At 43.4% G+C, this 26,825-nt stretch overlaps 1 protein-coding gene across 1 annotated transcript in view; it reads left to right on the top strand.

Annotated features, from left to right (window-relative positions):
* Nucleotides 1-26,825, top strand: part of LOC311133103 (inactive phospholipase D5-like) — a gene marked incomplete at both ends in the record, with an annotated part of 84,551 nt that overhangs the window by 45,542 nt on the left and 12,184 nt on the right. The window contains 2 exons of the mRNA XM_084166537.1: nucleotides 2,789-2,925; nucleotides 21,979-22,171. Coding sequence (XP_084022663.1) covers nucleotides 2,789-2,925; nucleotides 21,979-22,171 — 330 coding nt within the window. The remainder of the gene's footprint in view (nucleotides 1-2,788; nucleotides 2,926-21,978; nucleotides 22,172-26,825) is intronic.

The raw sequence follows: 26,825 nt of genomic DNA, 5'->3' as shown, positions 1-26,825 counted from the left end.
AGAGAAATGTATATGTACCTACAACTATAATTGTTTTTGAATTAAGATGTCATTGTTGTATGATATGAAGTTCTTATCAGTAATGAACTTGGGGATGCTACCCATTTAATGACCCTTTGTGTTCAAGGGTAATTATGTTTGGCTCCCTTTACAGCAGTTAGAGATTGGGACACATTTGTTATTGTTTTATTTATAGGCTTGATGTTTTGGAGTAATTAGGTCATGGTTGTAAATCAATGCACATTAAACAATGTTTCGGTTGGAGTTATGATTTACCACTGCACAAAGTGTATTTGGTATACTTTTAATGGATACAGATAACATGAGAATATACTGTACATGAGGGAATATTTCAATATTATTTGATGTTATGATTAACTTTTCTTACCCTCCAAGGACACCCAAGTATGTAAAAATAGGACAAACAAAATGCAAGCAATTAAATATACTATAAAGTGACCAGCTCACTGGGGAAACTATAGCCGGGGGTTTTTGGAATATAAAGTGTCACTAGATGATACAGTATATGACTATCCAATACTTTCTCATTATAAGTGAGTCCCCCTCAGCAATAGCCTATATCAGGGCTCTCCAACCCTGTTCCTGGAGAGCTACCATGCTGTAGGTTTTCGTTCAACCCTAATCTAGCTCACATTATTCTAATAATTACAAAGAAAGCGGCACAGGTCCTAATCCAGGCACTTGTCATCTCCCGTCTGGATTATTGCAACTCGCTGTTGGCTGGGCTCCCTGCCTATGCCATTAAACCCCTACAACTTAACCAGAACGCTGCAGCCCGTCTGGTGTTCAACCTTCCCAAATTCTCTCTTGTCACCCCGCTCCTCCGCACACTCCATTGGCTTCCAGTTGAGGCTCGCATCTACTACAAGACCATGGTGCTTGCCTACGGAGCTGTGAGGGGAACGGCACATCCTTACCTTCAGGCTCTGATCAGACCCTACACCCAAATGAGGGGACTACGTTCATCCACCTCTGGCCTGCTAGCCCCCCTACCTCTACAGAAGCACAGTTCCCGCCCAGTCAAAGCTATTCGCTGCTCTGGCACCCCAATTGTGGAACAAGCTCCCCCATGACGCCAGGACAGCGGAGTCACTGACCACCTTCCGGAGACACTTGAAACCCTACCTCTTTAAGGAATACCTGGAATAGTTAAAAGTAATCATTCTACCCCCCCCCCCCTCCCTCCCCCACCCCACCATAAAAAATAAAATAAATAAAAAAGTGGTTGTCCCACTGGCTATCATAAGTTGAATGCACCAATTTGTAAGTCGCTCTGGATAAGAGCGTCTGCTAAGTGATGTAAATGTAAATGTTTATAAGATGAATCAGGTTAGTTACAACCGGGGTTGGAGTGAAAACCAACAGGAGGGTAGCTCTCCAGGAACAGGGTTGGAGAGTCTTGGCCTACAGTATATATAAGCAAACACACACAGAACACAATATAAACACCCTTTAGTGGGTGGGTAAATAACGGTCTCTGTAATGTTTATGTAATAACTTGGTAACTAACTAAAAAATTAATTATAGCAACCACATTCGTTTCCTGCTTTCCGTTGATTGTTATGTTTGAGTGGATCAGTCACTAAATGCCTGGTCTATTACCATAAGTTTGAGTTCAAGTTTCATTAACCGCCATGGCAATGATGCACATGATTAGCTTGATAGATCAGTAAAGGACATTTGAAATTCTGAGCAACCACATGTATGTAGCCTAAGCAGCAATTTTTCACTTTTGAATGTATTCATTATATTAATTATAAATCCACAGTATATTTCAAAGTTCAAAGTCAGCATATCTTTCTATGGGCACATGTTGTAGATCAGCTGGTGCCCTTTGAGGATCATAATTAGCAGAGTGAATATACCTTAGCACTCTCACATCAACAGAGGTACATTATAGATGATGTCAGACTCTGTCAGCCATATACAGTCCACAGAGCAAATGTACTGAGAGCACTATTAGATAATCCACAGTTTTACAGAGGAGCTGATTCATGCTAGAGGTAATATTGACACTGAACATGCCATCTAAGCATAATTAGTAACAAGGGTGCACCATTAGCATACATAATATTGTTCACACAGTTTCCACTGGCATATTTACTTTATAAAATTGCATTTGACTGCATTAGGCCTCAAGACATAGTTATTGATTTACCCACAATTATTTTCTAAAATTATCTGTCTGAGAGAGACTAATAAATACAATGTTGTGATGATATACTGTATATATTGCAGATTGTCCGCCATTTCAATATCACTTTTTCAGGCTTAGCCAAGGTCCAAGTGTCCCATGTGATTTGGACAAGCCCCCAGCAGTACTTTCTTATAAATGATTGATTTAGGGCCAAATCAAACTATTTTCAGTAGATCACTCTACCACCAGCCCTGCCCTCCCCTGTAACTATTTTGTTCTCCCTTTTCCCATCATTATCCTTCCAAATAAGGATCACCTTTTCAACATATGAAGCCACTTGGATCTAGCCTAAATATGTCAAGTTAGCGGCTATAAATACAAGGGTGGAATTAAAAGGCCTCTTCAGTGGGTTCCCTGTTGGCTTCTCTCCTCCATATGGTGGAGCCTGAACAAGTGGCCATGTACAGCATGTATATGTTTGTGTAAAATTCCCCTGGTAACAAGCTGCTATCATTTATGATTTGCTGTGTGGTGCAATACATCAGGCAGTGTGAGGGCAAGGTTGGGGAACTTTGACCATCTCTAGGCGAATAAAAATAACAAATAGTTAATGTGTTTCTTCTCTTGCAGTCTCAGCAGAAATGCATCGTAATCTTTGCTTTGGTGTGCTGTTTCGCTGTCCTGGTGGCCTTGATCTTCTCGGCGGTGGATGTCTGGGGAGAGGATGAAGACGGTATAACAGAAGAGAACTGTAACAAGAACTGCAGGTGAGATATCCTCCAGCCATCACAATCTCTCAATTTCCAGGTGATATTCACTTGCCTCTAGACACTATAATAACACTGTCAATCAAGTATGTTATTTCAGCTGGATACATAAATACACTATATATACAGAAGTATGTGGACCCCTCTTCAAATTAGTGGATCCGACTATTTCAGCCACACCCGTTGCTGACAGGTGTATAAAATCGAGCACACAGCCATGCAGACATTGGCAGTAGAATGGCCTTACTGAACAGCTCAGTGACTTTCAACGTGGCACCGTCAAAGGATGCCACCTTTCCAACAAGTCAGTTCGTCAAATGTCTGCCCTGCTAGAGCTTCCCCGGTCAACTGTAAGTGCTTTTATTGTGAAGTGGAAACATCTAGAAGCAACAATGGCTCAGCCGCGAAGTGGTAGGCCACACAAGCTCACAGAACGGGACTACCGAGAGCTGAAGCACGTAGCGCGTAAAAATCGTCTGTCCTCGGTTGCAACACTTGCTACCGAGTTCCAAACTGCCTCTGGAAGCAACATCAGCACAAGAACTGTTCGTCGGCAGCTTCATGAAATGGGTTTCCATGGCCTAGCAGCCACACACAAGCCTAAGATCATTATGCGCAATGCCAAGCGTCGGCTGGAGTGGTGTAAAGCTCGCCACCATTGGAGCAGTGGAAACGCGTTCTCTGGAGTGATGAATCACACTTCACCATCTGGCAGTCCGACGGACAAATCTGGGTTTGGCGGATGCCAGGAGAACGCTTCCTACTCCAATTCATAGTGCCAACTGTAAAGTTTGGTAGAGGACGAATAATGGTCTGGGGCTGTTTTTCATGGTTCCTTAGTTCCAATGAAGGGGATTCTTAATGCTACAGCATACAATGACATTCTAGACAATTCTGTGCTTCCAAATTTGTGGCAACAGTTTGGGGAAGGCCCTTTCCTGTTTCAGCATGACAATGCCCCCGTGCACAAAGCAAGGTCCATACAGAAATGTTTTGTCAAGATCGGTGTGGAAGAACTTGACTGGCCTGCACAGAGCCCTGATCTCAACCCCATTGAACACCTTTGGGATCAACTGGAACGCCGACTGTGAGCCAGGCCTAAGTCATTTCTCTCCACTACTTCAGATAGAAAGGCTCCTCCTGCGCTGATGCGTCTTAGCAGTGTGCCTAAATCACTAAACCACAGTGTTTGTTCCTGTTATGCAAATGTCCTTTAATCAGGATGCTCTCTAGAGTGGGATGAATCATGCTTGGTAAGCAAATACGCACTTCTGAAACTGAGATGGCATTCTATTGGGCTGCATTGATGACAGGGCACATCTGAAAGCATTGTGTGAGGAATAATTTATCTTGAGCCATGGATTTGTTTGTTTGAGGAATAGGAAAATCCACTGTGCTCATTCAGTTAGAGTGGAACTAGCCGAGTCTGCTAACTCAGTCAGGTTTAGATAAAATCAATGACATCCGGAATATACCATTTTGTATGTGTCATAGACCAAGACCTTTGTGAGGCAGGGATCTTGTTTTGCATTGACGAAGTCTGCTTCAGGGAACAAAATGACATCAAATAATTTAAATCCGGATTACGGCACATAGGCCATGTAAACAGAATATTTTATCAAATGAAAATCTTGTGTGCAGATCAGAAAGCATAAACTAATGTGCTGCGTCAGACATTTTCACAGCTCAGGCTGCAGTGTGTCAGAGAGAAGCTCAGAATGATCGACATAGTGTTGCTTTCTTCCTCATGACTCTTTGCAAGCTGTCAGTATTTGGAGCCACTGTTGATCGTGGCTACATTTCCATGCTGTCAACGTGGGCTGTTTTAGGACGTCTTGCAATGCCTGATCCCATTGGCTCCAGTCTTAGCATCAATTGTCTGGGATTGTGAATGGCATGTTGTTTAGAATGATTGGGGTTCTGTTTTTAATTTTTATTCATTTTTATTGAACCTTTATTTAACTAGGCAAGACAGTTAAGAACAAATCCTTATTTACAATGACGGCCTGTTAAAGACTAAATGTTGCTATGCCATGGTAGAGCTTAGTGAACGTAATGTACTGTAAACAGTATGGGGGCTGATAGCATCTCTCTAGAGCTCTTTCTCTTGTAAGAGTTACTTTTGCATGTGCTGATGTACTTTTCATACTTTTCAGACATATACTGCCTAAGCTCTTTTATTTCCCGATACCAGAAAGTATGGCTCGAATGAGTAATGTAAAATTGTCAACCTATACCCGAATGTCAAACTTTGCTCACTGCAATACACGGTGTATCAAACCATTAGGGCCTAACATCAACTAATGCATTATCATGATGATATTCTACCTTACCACTTTAGGTTCATCCAAAGATTTCATTGACGACAACATTATACAGTTGAAGTCTGAAGTTTACATACACTTAGGTTGGAGTCATTAAAACTCGTTTTTCAACCACTCCACAAATTTCTTGTTAGCAAACTATAGTTTTGGCAAGTCGGTTAGGACATCTACTTTGTGCATGACACAAGTCATTTTTCCAACAATTGTTTACAGAGATGATTTCACTTATAATTCACTGTATCACAATTCCAGTGGGTCAGAAGTTTACATACACTAAGTTGACTGTGCCTTTAAACAGCTTGGGAAATTCCAGAAAATGATGTCATGGCTTTAGAAGCTTCTGATAGAATAATTGACATAATTTGAGTCAATTGGAGGTGTACCTGTGGATGTATTTCAAGGCCTACCTTCAAACTCAGTGCCCCTTTGCTTGACATCATGGGGAAATTAAAAGAAATCAGCCAAGACCTCAGAAAAAAATGTGTAGACCTCCACAATTCTGGTTCATCCTTGGGAGCAATTTCCAAACGCCTGAAGGTACCACGTTCATCTGTACAAACAATAGTATGCAAGGATAAACACCATGGAACCATGCAGCCGTCATACCGCTCAGGAAGGAGACGCATTCTGTCTCCTAGAGATGAACGTACTTTGGTGCAAAAAGTGCAAATCAATCCCAGAACAACAGCAAAGGACCCTGTGAAGATGCTGGAGGAAACAGGTACAAAAGTATCTATATTCACAGTAAAACAAGTCCTATAGTGACATAAGCTGAAAGGCCTCTCAGCAAGGAAGAAGCCACTGCTCCAAAACCGCCAAAAAAAAAACTGACTACGGTTTGCAATTGCACATGGGGACAAAGATAGTACTTTTTGGAGAGATGTCCTCTGGTCTGATGAAACAAAAATAGAACTGTTTGGCCATAATGACCATTGTTATGTTTGGAGGAAAAAGGGGGTTGCTTGCAAGCCGAAGAACACCATCCCAACCGTGAAGCACGGGGGTGGCAGCATCATGCTGTGGGGGTGCTTTGCTGCAGGAGGGACTGGTGCACTTCACAAAATAGATGGCATCATGAGGAAGGAAAATTATGTGGATATATTGAAGCAACATCTCAAGACATCAGTCAGGAAGTTAAAGCTTGGTCGCAAATGTCACGATCGTCGGGAACAGAGGACCAAGGCGCAGCGTGGAATGCGAACATATTTATTAAATAATGATCACACCAACAAAACGATAACGTGACGTCCCTGGTTACATACACCAACCAACACGGAACAAGAAACCACACCAAATGAATGCCTAACGGCTACCTAAGTATGACTCCCAATCAGAGACAATGAGCTACAGCCGTCTCTGATTGGGAGCCACCCTGGCCAACATAGATATACAAAACCAGAACAAACACAAATGAAAACTCACACCCTGGCTCAACATACTAGAGTCCCCAGAGCCAGGGCGTGACAGTACCCCCCCCCCAAAGGCGCGGACTCCGACCGCGCCAACCAAACACCACAGGGGAGGGACCGGGTGGGCACTCCGCCTTGGAGGCGGATCCGGCTCCGGGCATGATCCCCACTCCCTCTCTAACCCCCCAAAGTACCCCTGGTCCGGTCTGACCCTGCTGACCGGAGCTGGACTGCACACTGGTGGAGCGGATTGCTCTAGCTCCGGCGTGACGCAGCTGACCCGTGCCGAACCAGGCACCGGTGGAACAGGCATGGGCTGTGCCGTACTGACGACGCACACTACTGGCTTGGTGTGGGGAGCAGGAACGGGCCGAGCCGGGCTGACGAAACGCACCACTGACTTGGTGCGGGGAGCAGGAGCGGGCCGGACCGGGCTGACGAAGCGCACCACTGACTTGGTGCGGGGAGCAGGAACGGGCCGAGCCGGGCTGACGAAGCGCACCACTGACTTGGTGCGGGGAGCAGGAACGGGCCGAGCTGGGCTGACGAAACGCACCACTGCCTTGGTGCGGGGAGCAGGAATGGGCCGGACTGGGCTGGCGACGCGCACCACAGGCTTGGTGCGGGGAGCAGGAACAGGCCGGGCCGAGCTGGCGACGCGCACCGTAGACTTGGTGCGAGTGGCAGGAACAGGCCGGACCGTACTGGGAACACACACCACTGGCCCTACGCGGGGATCAGGAACAGGCCGGACCGGACTGGCAACACACCCCAGTACCTCTCGCCGTGCCTCTACATCCTCCTTCCCCCTGGTGACCAGTGACTCCCGTAACCTGGCGGCCTCCTGCTGCCCCGTCGTCCACGGCGTGAGCCCCCCCCTAAAAAATTTCTGGGCGTCTCTCCTACCCGTGGACCAGGTCTCCATGTCCCTCGCCAGACTTTCGCCCTTCTGCTTCCAAGTCCAGCCCTTCTCTTCCTCACCCGGCTTGACCCAGTCGAGGAGGCGAAGGGGATCTGCTAGAGATCTCCCTGGCGATGGCTCCTGGACACGCTGCTTGGTCCAGTCTTGGTGGTTTCTTCTGTCACGATCGTCGGGAACAGAGGACCAAGGCGCAGCGTGGAATGCGAACATATTTATTAAATAATGATCACACCAACAAAACGATAACGTGACGTCCCTGGTTACATACACCAACCAACACGGAACAAGAAACCACACCAAATGAATGCCTAACGGCTACCTAAGTATGACTCCCAATCAGAGACAACGAGCTACAGCCGTCTCTGATTGGGAGCCACCCTGGCCAACATAGATATACAAAACCAGAACAAACACAAATGAAAACTCACACCCTGGCTCAACATACTAGAGTCCCCAGAGCCAGGGCGTGACAGTACCCCCCCCCCCAAAGGCGCGGACTCCGACCGCGCCAACCAAACACCACAGGGGAGGGACCGGGTGGGCACTCCGCCTTGGAGGCGGATCCGGCTCCGGGCATGATCCCCACTCCCTCTCTAACCCCCCAAAGTACCCCTGGTCCGGTCTGACCCTGCTGACCGGAGCTGGACTGCACACTGGTGGAGCGGATTGCTCTAGCTCCGGCGTGACGCAGCTGACCCGTGCCGAACCAGGCACCGGTGGAACAGGCATGGGCTGTGCCGTACTGACGACGCACACTACTGGCTTGGTGTGGGGAGCAGGAACGGGCCAAGCCGGGCTGACGAAACGCACCACTGACTTGGTGCGGGGAGCAGGAGCGGGCCGGACCGGGCTGACGAAGCGCACCACTAACTTGGTGCGGGGAGCAGGAACGGCCGAGCCGGGCTGACGAAGCGCACCACTGACTTGGTGCGGGGAGCAGGAACGGGCCGAGCTGGGCTGACGAAACGCACCACTGACTTGGTGCGGGGAGCAGGAATGGGCCGGACTGGGCTGGCGACGCGCACCACAGGCTTGGTGCGGGGAGCAGGAACAGGCCGGGCCGAGCTGGCGACGCGCACCGTAGACTTGGTGCGAGTGGCAGGAACAGGCCGGACCGTACTGGGAACACACACCACTGGCCCTACGCGGGGATCAGGAACAGGCCGGACCGGACTGGCAACACACCCCAGTACCTCTCGCCGTGCCTCTACATCCTCCTTCCCCCTGGTGACCAGTGACTCCCGTAACCTGGCGGCCTCCTGCTGCCCCGTCGTCCACGGCGTGAGCCCCCCCCTAAAAAATGTCTGGGCGTCTCTCCTACCCGTGGACCAGGTCTCCATGTCCCTCGCCAGACTTTCGCCCTTCTGCTTCCAAGTCCAGCCCTTCTCTTCCTCACCCGGCTTGACCCAGTCGAGGAGGCGAAGGAGATCTGCTAGAGATCTCCCTGGCGATGGCTCCTGGACACGCTGCTTGGTCCAGTCTTGGTGGTTTCTTCTGTCACGATCGTCGGGAACAGAGGACCAAGGCGCAGCGTGGAATGCGAACATATTTATTAAATAATGATCACACCAACAAAACGATAACGTGATGTCCCTGGTTACATACACCAACCAACACGGAACAAGAAACCACACCAAATGAATGCCTAACGGCTACCTAAGTATGACTCCCAATCAGAGACAACGAGCTACAGCCGTCTCTGATTGGGAGCCACCCTGGCCAACATAGATATACAAAACCAGAACAAACACAAATGAAAACTCACACCCTGGCTCAACATACTAGAGTCCCCAGAGCCAGGGCGTGACAGCAAATGGGTCTTCCAAATGGACAATGACCCCAAGCATTCTTCCAAAGTTGTGGCAAAATGGCTTAAGGACAACAAAGTCAAGGTATTGGAGTGGCCATCACAAAGCCCTGACCTCAAGCCTATAGAAAATGTTTGGGCAGAACTGAAAAAGCATGTGCGAACAAAGAGGCCTACAAACCTGACTCAGTTACACAAGCTCTGTCAGGAGGAATGGGCCAAAATTCACCCAACTTATTGTGGGAAGCTTGTGGAAGGCTACCCGAAACGTTTGACCCAAGTTAAACAATTTAAAGGCAATGCTACCAAATACTAATTGAGTGTATGTAAACTTCTGACCCACTGGGAATGTGATGAAAGAAAGAAAAGCTGAAATAAATAATTATCTCTACTATTATTCTGACATTTCACATTCTTAAAATAAAGTGGTGAGCCTAACTGACCTAAAACAGGGAATTTTTACTAGGATTAAATGTCAGGAATTGTGAAAAAAATGAGTTTAAATGTATTTGGCTAAGGTGTATGTAAACTTCCGACTTCAACTGTAGATAGCCACTATGATGTGATCATATTGTGCATTCCTCTACATGTCTAATTGCTGGTATTGAATGTCTATTGACGAGGTACATATTGATCCAAGGCTGTGTAGTGGCAGGCTTGAAACCAAATACTGTAGTTTTCGGATGGTGATGGACCTAGAAAAGCGTTACACTGGTCTTCTTTTACTGGAAGACCTTTGATGAGAATATATCTATGGAATACACTGCTCCTGATACTGCAGTTGGATAACTATACTATTGTGGGACCTTTATTGTGATAACATAATGTGTGGGAATCTTATTTTAAAATGTTTTTTCTGGCTCTTGGGAGAGGAGCAAAGGTTCATGGGCAATGTTCCCTCCAAGCTGTGTGCGTGCGCTCGCAGCTCCCCGGGACTGCTGCACAGAAGAAATATCAGCCCACGCAGAGAAGCACGTTTGAACTTCACGCAACTTTCTAGTTTTCCCCTTTAGTTAACACTATCAACATTTCCCTCTACTGTGGGAATTGTGATTGAATCAATGCAATATTAGCCACTTTCGCGGAAGTCTTGCGATGTTGCACCTCTGAGTTTAGAAACTCTGTGGCTTAGGTGTGTTGCAAGGGGCCAGGGTTCTAGTCTAGAAGCACGGTTTTGACTGCTCCTACAGTCTTGCTTCGGTACTGCAGTTTAACTGACACCCGGCCCAGAAAGAAAATGTCTATAGATGCCCACATAGAGAAGTCAGATTTGATAATCCCTGCTAAACTGCTAAACGGAAGCCAGTAAAAGGCACAAGACAGCCCGCTTGGAGTTTGCCAAAAAGCACCTAAAGGACTCTCAGACCATGAGAATCAAGATTCTCTGGTCTGATGAAACCAAGATTGAACTCTTTGGCCTGAATGCCAAGCGTCACGTCTGGGGGAAACCTGACACCATCCCTACAGTGAAGCATGATGGTGGCAGCATCATGCTGTGGGGATGTTTTTCAGCAGCAGGGACTGGGAGACTAGTCAGGATTGAGGGAAAGATGAACGGAGCAAAGCACAGAGAGATCCTTGATGAAAACCTGCTCCAGAGTGCTCAGGACCTCAGACAGGGGCGAAGGTTCACCTTCCAGCAAGACAACGACCCTAAGCTCACAGCCAAGACAACGCAGGAGTGGCTTCGGGACAAGTCTCTGAATGTCCTTGAGTGGCCCAAGTCAAGGGGTCTGTATACTTTACAAATGCACTGTATGTACACTTTTATTCCATTTAAGGAACTTTAATTGCGGAAAATAACCTTTCATAGTTTGGGCAAAATCACAACAGCAACATAAGAGCCGCTTTAACATTTTTCTTACATTATTGCTAGTTTATGTCCTTGAGTGGCCCAGCCAGAGCCCGGGCTTGAACCTGATCTAACATCGCTGGAGAAACCTGAAAATAGCTGTGCAGCGACGCTCCCCATCCAACCTGACAGAGCTTGAGAGGATCTGCAGAGAAGAATGTGAGAAACTCCCCAAATACAGGTATGCCAAGCTTGTAGCGTCATACCCAAGAAGACCCGAGGCTGAAATCGCTACCAAAGGTGCTTCAACAAAGTACTTAGTGAAGGGTCTTAATACTTATGTAAATGTGATATTTCCGGGTTTAAAAGAAATTGACTTTTTTACAAATCAATTTTAGAATAAGGCTGTAACGTAACAAAACATGGAAAAAGTCAAGTGGTCTGAACACTTTCCAAATGCACTGTACATCATTTACACACACACACACACACATATACCACACAGAAGTCAGCTCCGACAGATCCAGCTCAGAGGCCCAGCTCATGAGCTCCATCAGCAGCAGATTTTCATTTAGAATTGAAAATGAATGTGTTTATCCAACAAATGTTAGTGCATTGAATCGTATTGCACTGAATCGCATCAATTCATTCTCTAATCAAACCAAATTGCACCGAATCGTTTCAAACTAAAACGTATCGTAACAGAGCCCATGTAACTAGATAGATATCGAATTGTCTTGAAAGGGAAAGATGCACATCGCTAGTTAGTCTAGCCAGCTATGTAAACTTGAAGTAATCATGGTCGAATTCCAAACCGGGCACGCAGGACACGTGCCCAGGGGCCCTGACCTCCAGGTGTCCCTCATTGATTTTGTTAGTCACTCTCATTCAGATATTACATGGCAAAATGTGTAGAATTGCAGGAAATTTGCTTTAAAACTGCTAAACTGTCTCTCTGCTCCATGACGAAATGAGTAGAATTGCATGAAATTTGTTATAAAATTGCTACATTTTCACTCAGCAGAATGTGTAGAATTGCAGGACATCAACTTTAAAACGACACATTTTCCAAGAAAATATGTTATTTCTCTGAAGGCAAGGCCCTATATGTACAATGAGCCGCTGGAGGTGTAGGCTGCAGATGTGCACCGCCTTGTACTTCAGGCCTTCCCAGAATATGGACAGACTGATATTACAAGAGAAATTCTGAGACGTTTTATTGCTGGACTTGACCAAGTTGTATGAGTATGGTGGTACCACCCTAGATGAAGCTCTCAGGGTAACTAGTCAGTGTGAAAGAGCACACTCCTCTTTTAATGTCCCCTCCCTATCTACAGTTATTGCACCAACTGCATCACCTATGTCTACCCATGTCATAGCTTCTCTAGCACCACCGACAGCAGACTTGCAGCCCAACTTGATGCACTCACCCATGTAGTAGACAAACTGGAGTCAGAGGTAGCCTTTCTGTCACACACTAACCTAAAAAGAGACACTAATGTTCATTCCCTTGAGCACCCCTCTAGATCTGTGGAGAACAACTCCACTGTGTGAGCGTGCAAGGGATGACCGCTGCGGGAGGTGCCACCACAGGAGGTTGGTTGCACCTTAATTGGGGAGGACGGGCTCGTGGTAATGGCTGGAGCGGAATTAGTGGAATAGTATCAAACACATGGTTTGATGCCATTCCATTCGCTCTGTTCCAGCCATTATTATGAGCCGTTCTCCCCTCAGCAGCCTCCACTGGGTGCCACAGCCATCGCCACCCAGAGGTTTACTCAGTCGACCAGTTCTACTCAAGAGGACGACCGCAATCACCTAGCCCGTACTACAGCCATGGCGGGCGTTTCCGCAGCTGCAGCACAGATGACAGGGAAAGTCAAAGAGGAGAGCAGACTTCTAGACACCACTCCCAAAGTCCAACACCATCGTGTGCACACCATGCACACACACTTTACAGAGACAAAGGTACAGGTAAACAGACTGTAGCTGGAGATGACGGCCCATCTTCAGCTGCCTGTCCTGTGGCCAAACAACGAAAACGCGAACAATGTCAAATGTTACTGTGCAGCTCCACACAGTCACGCTGTCCCCCACTGGACTTTGGGCAGTCCCCATGACCGGGTCACAGGCTTGTTACATTGCCTGACCATTTCAGAGACTTTGGTGTGAAGTACACGAATACAAACATACAAAAACAACAACAACAAAAAAGACTGAAAGACAAAACAAGCACTTATGTTCTATGTTGTGCTGCACTGCAGTCAAGCTGTTGTGACGTGACTATAGAAATTAAGTTACATTGTTCCCAAATGTTACAGTTTTCTACATTGCTTTTCTGAAACATGGAAGTTTATTTTCCTACGGAAAGAGTACTGTGGGACCTTTATTGTGACAACATAATGTGTGGGAATCTTATTTTGAAATGTTATTCTGGCTCTTGGAAGAGGAGCAAAAGTTCATGGGTAATGATTCAGTCTTGAGTGGAAGAAGGAGCCACGCTCTTGCCTCACGTTATTTTGTACAATTACGTAGTGAGTGCATACATTTTCATACTGGTCCCCTGTGTGAATCAAACCCACAACCCTGGCGTTGCAAGAGCCATGCTCTACCAACTGAGCCACACGGGACCTTGTCCCGTATAAGTTGTGTAACACTCCAACATTAAACATTGAGTCTAATGCTGAAGTCTCAGTGTCCCTGGTTTACATTCTTATCACTGGCCTTACTCTATGTTTATTTCATACATGACATTATACATATAAGTCCCCACCCAATTTTTTTTTTTCATGTCATATAGTGTATAATGAATCAAGGGGCATAAGCACAGTTTGTTAAACATGTATTTTTGGCTACTGAGTACCAGTGCAATCAGTCTTATAGGCAGTCGGTCTATGCACCCAGTGCCCTATAAATCAATAATCTGTTTACTTTTCTGGCAGACCTTCAGTCGGTAGCATCCAAGACACTCTACCTTGGTCATGTACTATACAGTAACCAGACAGGCTCAAAGTTCTGCCAGCATCTGGAGTGTGAATGAATGAATTGTCTAAGCCACAGAAGTATTATAACAACGAAACCCCAGGGTCAGGCCCAGGCCTTTGATTCTTACATATTATTTTGGGAATTTATCCCAATATCTCTGTATTTGAGTTATTTCTCAGCAATATATCAGAGACATTTCTAATGTCATTACAATAATGCATAATAACAATACCTTTTTATGACTTGTGTCATCCTACTATATATTAATTTGCCTATTCCTATTGGGATGTCATAAAGAATATATGAAAACACTGATCAATTCCAGGCATATCTAGTCATCCATCATACAGTGCCTTCAGAAAGTATTCAAACCCCTTGATTTTTTCCACATTTTGTTGTGTTGTAGCCTGAAGAACAAAATGGATTCAATTGAGATTTTGTGTCACTGGCCTACACACAATACCCCATAATGTCAAAGTGTAATTATGTTTTTAGATTTAGAATTCTTTAATTAAAAATGAAAAGCTGAAATGTCTTGAGTCAATAAGTATTCAACCCCTTTGTTATGGCAAGCCTAAATAAGTTCAGGAGTAAAAATGTGCTTAACAAGTCACATAATAAGTTTAATGGACTCACTCTGTGTGCAATAATAGTGTTTAACATTATTTTTGAATGAATACCTAATCTCTGTACCCCACACATACAATTATCTGTAAGGTCCCTCAGTCGAGCAGTGAATTTCAAACACAGATTCAACCACAAAGACCAGGGATGTTTTCCAATGCCTCGCAAAGAAGGGCACCTATTGGTGGATGGGTAAAAAATAAAAAAAGCAGACATTGAATATACCTTTGAATATCCCTTTGAGGATGGTGAATTTATTCATTACACTTTGGATGGTGTATGTCAATACACCCAGTCACTACAAAGGTATAGGCGTCCTTCCTAACTCAGTTGCCGGAGAGGAACGAAACCACTGGCCTCATGATTTCACCATGAGGCCAGTGGTGACTTTAAAACAGTTACAGAGTTGAATTGCAGTGATAAGAGAGAATTGAGGATGGATCAACATCATTGTAGTTACTCCACAATACTAACCTAAATGACAGAGTGAAAAGAAGGAAGCCTGTACAGAATACAAATATTCCAAAACATGCATCCTGTTTGCAGTAAGGCACTAAAGTAAAACTGCTAAAAATGTGGCAAAGAAATTAACTTTATCTCCTGAAATCAAAGCGTTATGTTTGTGGCAAATCCAACACATCATTGAGTACCACTCTTCATATTTTCAAGCATGGTGGTGGCTGTTATGGGTATGCTTGTCATCGGCAAGAACTAGGGAATATTTTGGGATAAAAAGAAACGGAATAGAGCTAAGCACAGGCAAAATCCTAGAGGAAAACCTGATTCAGTCTGCTTTCCAACAAACACTGGGAGACAAATTCACCTTTTCAGCAGGACAATAACCTAAAACACAAGGTCAAATATACACTGGAGTTGCTTACCAAGACGACATTGAATGTTCCTGTGTGGCCTAGTTATAGTTTTGACTTAAATCGTATTGAAAATCTATGGGAAGACTTGAAAATGGCTGTTTAGCAATGATCAACAACCAACTTGTCAGAGCTTGAAGAATGTTTTAAATAATAATGTGCAAATATTGTACAATCCAGGTGTGCAAAGCTCTTAGTGACTTACCCAGAAAGACTCACAGCTGTAATCGCAGCCAATTGTGATTCTAACATATATTGACTCAGGGGTGTGAATACTGTATTTCATTTTCAATATATTTGCAAACAGTTCTAAAAACTTGCTTTCACTTTGTCATTATGAGGTATTGTCTGTAGAAAAAAGTGTATTTAATCAATTTTGAATTCAAACTGTAACACAACAAAATGTGGCATAAGTCAAGGGGTATGAGTACTTTCTGAAGGCACTGTACATGGATAACATTCACAGAGCCTTGGATGCTGCTATCAAAATAGCTTCCACCAATTAACATGGCAGTCTGCTCCAGTGTGTCTGCCTGGACAGGCTTCCTGCCCGTTCGCAGAGCCGCTGGATTTAACTGGACTTATTTGTTAGAAGATTCGGAAAGTATTCAGACCCCTTGACTTTTTCCAAATTTTGTTACGTTACAGCTTTATTCTAAAATTGATTAAATAATTATTTTCCCTCATCAATCTACACACAATACCCCATAATGACAAAGCGAAAACCGGTTCTTATAAATTTTTGCTAATTTATAAAATAATTTACATAAGTATTCAGACACTTTGCTATGAGACTCGAAATTGAGCTCAGGTGCAGTGGCGGCTCCTGAAAAAATTCTCAGGGGGGGCAATTTTTCTGATGATTTAGGTGACCTACACACATTTAAAAAAAGATATGTCCAGCAACAACATGAAGACAGGGGCAGCATATAAGTCAATGCCAGAAGCATTTATTGACTGATCTCAAAAGTGTTGGCTTACAAAAGCAAAATAAGTTATCACAGTAAAAATAATCAAGGGTGTTCTTTCACATTCCTCAACACTGCATAAACAATATGCATTTCCATAAACAAATGAAATATCAGCTGAAAATACAGCATCTTGGTATTTGTTCAGATTGCAGGATCAACAAGAGCTTTTACCACATTTTTTGCCTCATGGTTGAATTGGAAATATGTGCACCTGAGCATAATTCACAACAAGCAAGCAGGAGCTTTTGATAGAGGCTACTGAAAACATTGATGCAAGTTATTGGTAATAAGAAATTTTTATAGACTTCCATATTCTGCCCTCTTGTATAGATTTGTGAAAATGAACAGTGATAGACATTTTGCCTGAAAACAGAATTTGAAAATAATTTCTAGAAAAGGTAAACACAGCTATCTGTATGGCTTTGTAAAAATGAACAACCATATTCTGGCCAATTGTATAGATTTGTAAATATGAACAACCATATTCTGGCCAATTGTATAGATTTGTAAAAATGAACATGAACAGATTTTTTTTTTTTTTTTTACTTTAAAAAAAAATGAAAAATAACTATTTTAAACAACATCAACTGTGAACTGATTTGGGCGTGTGTGTGTTAAAGAGACAGACAGGGAGGGACAAAGAGAGAGAGAGGCTACATTACTTGTACTGAAACTGTTCTCTTCTCTCTTTCAATGCAGCAAAGCGGTCAATGACTTTCTCATTGAAATCAGGCATGCTGAGGACTAGTTCCCTCTCCATGGAAAGCATGGCCAGTGCATTCAGACGTTCCTGGCCCATTGAATTTCGCAGGAATGTCTTAATTTTTTTTTTTTTTTTTTTTTTTTTTTTAGCAGACGCTCTTATCCAGAGCGACTTACAGTTAGTGAATACATATTTTTTTATACTGGCCCCCCCGTGGGAATCGAACCCACAACCCTGGCGTTGCAAACGCCATGCTCTATCAACTGAGCTACATCCCTGCCGGCCATTCCCTCCCCTACCCTGGACGACGCTGGGCCAATTGTGCGCCGCCCATGAGTCTCCCGGTCGCGGCCGGCTGCGACAGAGCCTGGATTCGAACCAGGATCTCTAGTGGCACAGTTAGCACTGCGATGCAGTGCCTTAGACCACTGCATCGCAGTCAAAGTTGAGAAACATCTCTCAGCTTCAGCTGTTGTCATGGGAGTAGTTATGAGGATGTTCAACAGAGTCACAGTCTCAGAGAACGTCTCCTGGAGGTTGTAGCTCATGAGAACCTGGTACAGTGCCAGTGCACCACAGTTTGACTTTCTCGTCGTCGGCAAAAAGACCGTTCAGTCTCTCCAAAAGCACACTGGCGATTGAGACTGAGGTTGATTCCGAGATGGGAAGGAACTCAAAAAAGCGCTCCTGCACTTTGTGGTTGCTATCTATGTACCTCAGCACAAGCACCAGCTGTGTCTGTGTAGAAACGTCCGTGGTCTCGTCAGCTTGGATAGCTACGAAGTTCGCCGACTTCACCTCCTCCACAATATGTTCCCTCATGACCGCTAGCATACACTCCAGTAGCTCGTTTTGAATGGTCTTTGATGTGAACTTCTTTCAAAGAGACAATCGAGTTGCACTGAACGCTAGCCATCTTTTGATAGTAGTACGTGAATTGATTGACGCTGCTACCCGCTCTTTTCTTAGTTACGTTCATGGTTATGTTACGTATGACGAAAGCGCGTAAGTGCAAGCCCTCAGAAACCCATAGAGATTGTATTGAAAGCTCTGATATTTGAAAAAAAATTATTTTACATGAGAGGCTATGACAGACTTCTGGGGCGATTTTCAACCTGACTGAAATCGCCCCAGAAGGGGCGGGGCCATTTGAAGCACGACTTTAGCCTGATTGGACATTTAGTGGCAGATCAGACGTCTAGATTAGAACACTGATAACTACTGTTGCCGTGATATAATTGATTAGAAAAAAAATCCCTTCCTTTTCCCGTTTGGCAGTGCGTCGCCCATATCGCCCTAATGAACGTAGTGCTCCGAGACAGGATTGTGTCGAGGCACAGATCTGGGGAAGGGTACCAAAAAATGTCTGCAGCATTGAAGGTCCCCAAGAACACAGTGGCCTCCATCATTCTTAAAGGGAAGAACTTTGGAACCACCAAGACTCTTCCTAGAGCTGGCTGCCCGGCCAAACTAGGCAATCGGGGGAGAAGGGCCTTGGTCAGGGAGGTGCCCGAGAACCTGATGGTCACTCTCAGAGCTCCAGAAGGAGAACCATCTCTGAAGCACTCCACCAATCAGGCCTTTATGGTAGAGTGGCCAGATGGAAGCCACTCCTCAGCATCATGCTGTGGGGATGTTTTTCAGCGGCAGGGCCTAGGAGACTAGTCAGGATCGAGGGAAGGATGATCGGAGCAAAGTACAGAGAGATCCTTGATGACAACCTGCTCCAGAGCGCTCAGGACCTCAGACTAGGGGCGAAGGTTCACCTTCCAACAGGACAACGACATTAAGCACACAGCCAAGACAATGCAAGAGTGGCTTCTGGACAAGTCTCTAAATGTCCTTGAGTGGCTCAGCCAGAGCCCGGACTTCAACCCAATCGAACATCTCTGGAGAGACCTGAAAATAGCTGTGCAGTGAAGCTGCCCATCCAACCTGACAGAGCTTGAGAGGATCTGCAGAGAAGAATGGGAGAAACTCCCCAAATACAGGTGTGCCAAGCATGTAGCGTCATACCCAAGAAGCTGTAATCGCTGCCAAAGGCGCTTCAACAAAGTACTGAGTAAAGGGTCTGAATACTTATGTAAATGTGATATTAACGTTTTTTTATTGTTTAACAATTTGCAGCCAATTCTAAAATCCTTATGAGGTATTGTGTGTAGATTGATGAGGAGAAAAAACAATTTAATCAATTTTAGAATGAGGCTGTAACATAACAAAATGTGGAAAAAGTCAAGGGGTCTGAATACTTTTCGAATGCACTGTATGTGTATGACGGATGCTCCACTGAAGGACAGCAACAACAGTAAAATTAGCCTGTCAGATAGGTGGGAGGCATTTCATGGTCATTCTGGAGATTGAAAAGTTTTGCCTTGAAAATCACTGAAATTTCCTCCACCTGCAGACCAAATAACACACATGGCTGCACATTGGGATTTCAAATGAGTGTGGGGTAATGCACACTGACTGTGAATAAATCAATGGACTGCCTTAGTGCTGAAACAAATGTTCTTCTTATTCTCACTTTACACAAACCTGCTTGATGTCTACAGGCATACAGAATCGCCATGCATCATTTCCTGAGTGAATGGGTTGTGTTTATTGTTTTTTATTAAGATTACATTCTTCCCTTCCCTGGTTTTCCATTTCCCTGCTTTTTTCATTATGAGATGGTTATTATGAGCTATCTGTCCTATTTGATGCGGTGCCCCTTTTGTGTTTCTAATTCTAATGGTAAATAATGCATGGAGTGACTTCATTTTCATTTGAATATTGCTAAATCTCTCTGCATATTGCATGCTATTTTCAGTGTTTGTTTATTGCGTGTTATTGCGTTTGGCTATACATGTTTTAGAGATTGAAAGCCAGCAGAATAATCTACAATACTTTCTTGATCCTGACCTAAATCAATCTAAGTTCATTTCACACACATTTCTTTGACTACCATCCTCTTTGGGATATGTAGTGCTTTCATTATGGAACATTTGAACACCTTAGTGGCCTCACCTTACCATATTCCTCATCTTGCTCCAACATCGTGACCTGAATAAAGTGGTTAGTCATGTTTCTGTCTCACCACCTGTCAGTTTGGTTTTGCAGCACTGACAATATTTCATCAGCTTGCTGAATCAACCAGGGACAGGAAATTAATGGTTGTCTGCATTCACCATTCACTTGACTTGCCCCATTACTGCTTTATATGATTTACTGTGTTTTCCTCCAAAATTGAACCATTTCCCAGCATGAAGAATATGTGCTCAGCATTGGATCGGTATGAATCAATGACCTGGCACGATAAAGCAGGAGCCATTGAGGCTTGATATAGCATACAGTGTGTCTAAAGCACTCGGACTGACACACTAAATCCAATATGTTTACCTGCCGGGTTATAATTGGGTTTGAAACATTAAAGACAGCAGGGAACGATTTTCTGTCACCCAAATGACACGATACCGGGACTGAACTTTCTTGGAAGATGTGGCACATTCTTGGAAGACTGCCTTAAATTAGCTATGATCAATTAGCTATGAAGTAGTCCTGTGTAGCTCAGTTGGTAGAGCATGGCGTTTGCAACGCCAGGGTTGTGGGTTCGATTCCCACGGGGGGCCAGTATGAAAAATGTATGCACTCACTATCTGTAAGTCGCTCTGGATAAGAGTGTCTGCTAAATGACTAAAACGTCAAATGTAAATGTTCTTGTGGCCCAGCACACAGTTTGACATGCATTGTGCTGCATATGCATATTAAAATAGATACTTTGGTATCTGTTAGGACTGTGTTTGTTGTCATGTTGCCTGTTTCACTAAGGCCTTGATAAATAACTGGAGACACAATAGAAACAAGTACATAAAGTGTTTCTGAAATGTATTTCCTACTGGGTGCCAATCGGTGGGGTAAAGAAAAAACGACGACCTGGGTCCAAATTCTTTAAAATACTTTAACTGTACTTAATTGAGCTTGCCTGGTGTAATGGAACTAATGGAATAATCCCAAAACTGCAAACCCTGCCCATCCAAGCAGACTCAATCTATTGCTTGAAGTATTTCAAAGAAAACAAGTACTATTTTAAGCCAGGCTTGATGACTGACTATTGGTCTTAGGACTTCACTGGCTGGGTATATCATTTTTTGAACCTTTAATGTCTCATTTCCATTACATTTATGATACAAACATTCACTCTACTTGAAAGCAGTCAGGAGAGAATGATGCCAAATTATGCCCTGGAAAATGTATTACAGTTCAATAAGAGCTCTGCCATGGTGTTCCTGTTAGAAAGCAGTTCAGCTACTCTTCTCTTCTCCCCTAAAACCCATCTCAGTAATAATGCCCAGATGGAAAGTGTTCTCAATCTCAAACATAGTGCAGGAGGTAATCATACGTGAAAGTCAATGAATATGACCTAATTTTACAACATCCCAAGGCAGCTGCACAAGGTATGGATGATTCTGTGGCTAATACAGACGGACATAATTGTCTCTTGAAGACTCAAACTACACATCAATGTGCTGTAAATTCCTCTATTAGAAATAACATTTTGGGGGCTTCTTTAATTAAACTTCTGTCTTTCAGGTCTTTTCCATTACAAACCTGAAAAACAGCCATTTGTCTTCATTACATTGGATGTTTTTCACTCTTTTTCAATCACAGGGTAGTGCTTGTGGAGAATATTCCAGAAGATGTCACCTTCTCTGAGAATGGTACGGCCCACCTCACCCTCTCTGCTGGGCTGCACAGCCTGTTGGACCTGGCCGTGGCTGGTCGTTCTGTGGAGATTGTGTCACCACAATGGAACCTGAACTCTTCTGACTATGAATCAAGCTTCCTACCATCTTCTAGTCAGGTAAGCACAACAACCAACCAGGTAAACCCAACAACCAACCAGGCCAAGTACGTCATTAGCAGTGGCGGATTGGCCATCTGGCAGTTCTGGCAAGTGCCAGATGGGCTGGACCATTTTTTTCTTGGGTAGGCTGGTCAAAATTGAAAATATACACTGCCGTTCAAAAGTTTGGGGTCACTTAGAAATGTCCTTGTTTTCGAAAGAAAATCAATTTTTTTGTCCATTAAAATAACATCAAATTGACCAGAAATACAGTGTAGACATTATTAATGTTATAAATGGCTATTGTAGCTGGAAACGGCTGATTTGTTATGGAATATCTACATAGGCGTACAGAGGCCCATTATCAGCAACCATCAGTCCTGTGATCCAATTGCACGTTGTGTTTGCTAATCCAAGTTTATAATTTTAAAAGGCTAATTGATCATTAGAAAACCCTTTTGCAATTATGTTAGCACAGCTGAAAACTGTTGTGCTGATTAAAGAAGCAATAAAACTGGCCTTGTTGAGACTAGTTGAGTATCTGGAGCATCAGCAATTGAGTCAATATCACTATGAGGTGCCTTTGGTGTCCTCATCAGACTCACTCAGTCATCATGAAAATGTAGCAGAATAATGAAAGTCTGAGGTCTTATTATAAGTGGCCAAACATTTGCACACATATCAGTAGAATGATAAGTCTCTAAAAAAGTGTTTCCTTCATTTTATTAAATTTTTTTCATTGGATGTACGTGATTTTGGCATGTCCCACACACTGCTCTGCTAACTACAGTGTGTGTAATAAGTGGATAAATGATACTAAATCCCCCCCAAAAATTCATGGTTTTACTGTCCACAATAAGTTATTTGATAAAACAAGTAATTTTGATCATGTATATTGTATTTTCATAATCATATTGAACATTTTGCATGTGTCCCTGAAATTGCTGTCCACCCTGTCATTATGGGGTAACTGCCCCTTTATGAAACCCACTGATGTTTTCAGTGACATCACTACGAGCATTTTGTCTTTCTTCAATGAAGGCTGAAGCAGTGTCTAGTTGCAGAGTAAGTATTTACACTTATGTTTCATAATTTTCATCATATTATGTGTGTAGTTGGATGTTGTCAAGCTTAACATGTCCACTCTGTCATAGTGAAATATCAATTGATAGAAAAACCTATCAGAACTTTGAAATATATTTGTAAAACAGTACACAGTCAGCTTGCTAACTGTAGTATGTTGCTAAGTGAAGGTCCACCATGTGCTCATTAAATGCTAACATTAGCCAAAAATGTCCACCCTGTCATTGTCCACCCTGTCAGCAAGCCTTCCATGACAGGGTGGACATGGTTCATGACAGGAAGGACATGTGCATAGTTTAGGCCACATACTGATAATGTTACACATATTACAACAGCTATTACACACATTTTATAACAGTACATGCTATACATAGTAAGAATGGACAATATGGACAATTTTTTTGGCGATATCGGTATCAGCAAACCTAGTTTGATAATGCAAGCCTAGTTTACCGGGACTGCCAATTAAAGTGTGTAAGGGAACATTTTGAATCGTCTTTTTCAAGGAATGAGATCAAAAGGAGCTGAGATAGCAAGGAGATATCGGGAACGTCGTGATGCTGACCCAGACAGAAGAAGAAAGTACCTTGAGAAAGAAAGGGTCAAATGGAAAAAAGACAGAGAGACTGGAAAGAAGAAGGGTGTCAATGAGCTCAGTGAGAGAGAGAAGAGGGCAAAAAGAAAGAAATGGAGAGAGGCAAAAAGTCAAGCCAGAGCCAGAAACAGGGCCAGTGCCATAAAAGGCACTATGAGAATCCACCAAGCTATCAGTCTGACACCAGGCCAAATGAAATACAGAGACATTTCATGTCTGTGTAAAAGGGAGGAAGGTGTTTTGGACTGCCCCTGCTTTAACCTTCAAGAGGTCACTCTAGCTAATGTTCCTGTTTCATCTGACAAGTCCCCAGCATGTGGAAAGACACCAGATAATCCTAGGAGACCAGAAATGATTGAGGTAAAGCACATTGGAGAGTGGTGCGTCGTTAATTATGACAATGAAGCATACCCAGGTATCATCATGGATGCAGAAGGGCACAGTGTGAAAGTTAAGTGTATGCAACGCCATGGCATAAACAAGTTCAAATGGCCAAGTCTTCAGGACGACATCTGTTGGTACCATGACTGGCAGGTACTTTGCCTAATACCAGAACCACAGGCTCTGAACAAGCGCTCTGTACAGATTGAAGTGTCTGCATGGAAGTATGTGGAACAGCAACTGCAGAACTGAGCCATGTCTCTGCAGAAAGGGAGAGACTGTTTGGAGATGCGTCCAAGTGATCTTTCTGTAATATTCTGTTTTTTCAAATCAACTGTTCTCCACTTAAAAAACATTTTTCTTCTTGTTCTACAGTTGAATGTTTGAATTTCACTGTGCAGAATGATGTACAGAGTTTAACGCTAGAAGGCCACATTAATGTCTCATTTTGGGCATCTTTATTCAGTGGCTGCATGCAGGTAGAGTGGATCAAAAACAGTCTGTTCAACTTGTAATTTCCCCCTACATGGGAAAAGGCATTTTTTACATCATTTTCTTGCATTGTTCCTTGCATTTATGAGGCCATTCAATGACATTTCACAACGTGTCCACTCTGTCATGCCCAGGGTCCACCCTGTCATGTCACTGTCCACCCTGTTATTTTCATGTTCTATGAAAATAAACAAATTATTTTCACAAGTTAGCAAAATCTTTTGTGTGATTCCTTTATAAACAAATGAGGGCCAAATAGTTTGTTTGAAAGTTTGACCAGATATCTTCTTTGTTAGATTTTATTTAGAAAAGAAAGTGCAACTCTCGCAGATTTTATAGAGAAACAAATAGTTTGCCATAATTTCATTATTATCCAAATACTTTTCCCATAAACTAAAATATATTGTTGAGAAAGTGACTAAATCGTTTTCTGAAAATGTACGTTTTATAATCACTATGTAATTACAATGTATTTATTCTGCTTTGAAATTGTCCATGACAGGGTGGACATATTTTGCTGTTTGCATGTAAATTGTCTGCTTGCAGTTAATTTATAAAAAGTGTGGGAGCTTGACCAATATGCATTTCTAACAGCATAACATATACTTAATACAATGAATATGAAGTTCAATGGAAAATCTCAGCTTTTTTGGGGGGAAATGGGGAAGTCTCAAAGGCACCTTATGGTGATATTGACCCAATTGTGGGTTCGATTACAGAATCAAAATGGCCAGAAACAAATAACTTTCTTCTGAAACTCATCAGTCTATTCTTGTTCTGAGAAATGAAGGCTATTCCATGCGAGAAATTGCCAAGAAACTGAAGATCTTGTACAACGCTGTGTACTACTCCCTTCACAGAACAGCGCAAACTGGCTCTAACCAGAATAGAAAGAGGAGTGGGAGGCCCCAGTGCACAACTGAGCAAGAGGACAAATACATCAGAGTGTCTAGTTTGAGAAACAGACGCCTCACAGGTCCTCAACTGGCAGCTTCATTAAATAGTACCCGCAAAACACCAGTCTCAACGTCAACAGTGAAGAGGCGATTCCGGGATGCTGACCTTCTAGGCAGAGTTGCAAAGAAAAAGCCATATCTCAGACTGGCCAATAAAAAGAAAAGATTAAGATGGGCAAAAGAACACAGACACTGGACAGAGGAAGATTGGAAAAAAAGTGTTATGGACAGACAAATTGAAGTTTGAGGTGTTCGGATCACAAAGAAGAACATTTGTGAGACGGAGACCAAATGAAAAGATGCTGGAGGAGTGCTTGATGCCATCTGTCAAGCATGGTGGAGGCAATGTGATGGTCTGGGGGTGCTTTGGTGGTGGTAAAGTGGGAGATTTGTACAGGGTAAAAGGGATCTTGAAGATGGACGGCGCTTGATTGGAGCCAATTTCCTCCTACAACAGGACAATGACCCAAAGCACAGCTCCAAACAATGCAATAACTATTTAGGGAAGAAGCAGTCAACTGGTATTCTGTCTATAATGGAGTGGCCAGCACAGTTACCGGATCTCAACCCTATTGAGCTGTTGTGGGAGCAGCTTGACCGTATGGTACGTAAGAAGTGCCCATCAAGCCAATCCAACTTGTGGGAGGTGCTTCAGGAAGTATGGGGTGAAATCTCTTCAGATTACCTCAACAAATTGACAACTAGAATGTCAAAGGTCTGCAAGGATGTAATTGCTGCAAATTGAGGATTCTTTGACGAAAGCAAAGTTTGAAGGACACACTTATTATTTCAATAAAAAATCATTATTTCTAACCTTGTCAATGACTACATTTTCTATGCATTTTGCTATATTTCCTATTCAAACTCATTTCATGTATGTTTTCATGGAAAACAAGGACATTTCTAAGTGACCCCAAACTTTTGAACGGTAGTGTATATTTTTATATAAACAGTATAAAAATAAAACAATGAAAAAGGTGATATGGCAGCCCATGGGCCGGTTAAGTGTTGTTGTTTTTTATGATTTTTGCACAATTTCTCTTTTATCCTAATCTATAATGAGCCTTTGGCTGATCAGTTGGCTGAGGTCACGCAAACTCACATTCAAAGTCAAACAAGCCATCAATCAGCAAGGAGATCAGCAAAGAGATCCACTCCAACTCTG

The sequence above is a fragment of the Coregonus lavaretus genome, assembly GCF_964263955.1.
Source record: "Coregonus lavaretus genome assembly, chromosome: 1".
NCBI lineage: Eukaryota > Metazoa > Chordata > Actinopteri > Salmoniformes > Salmonidae > Coregonus > Coregonus lavaretus.
This window is presented reverse-complemented; position numbering and strand designations above follow the sequence as displayed.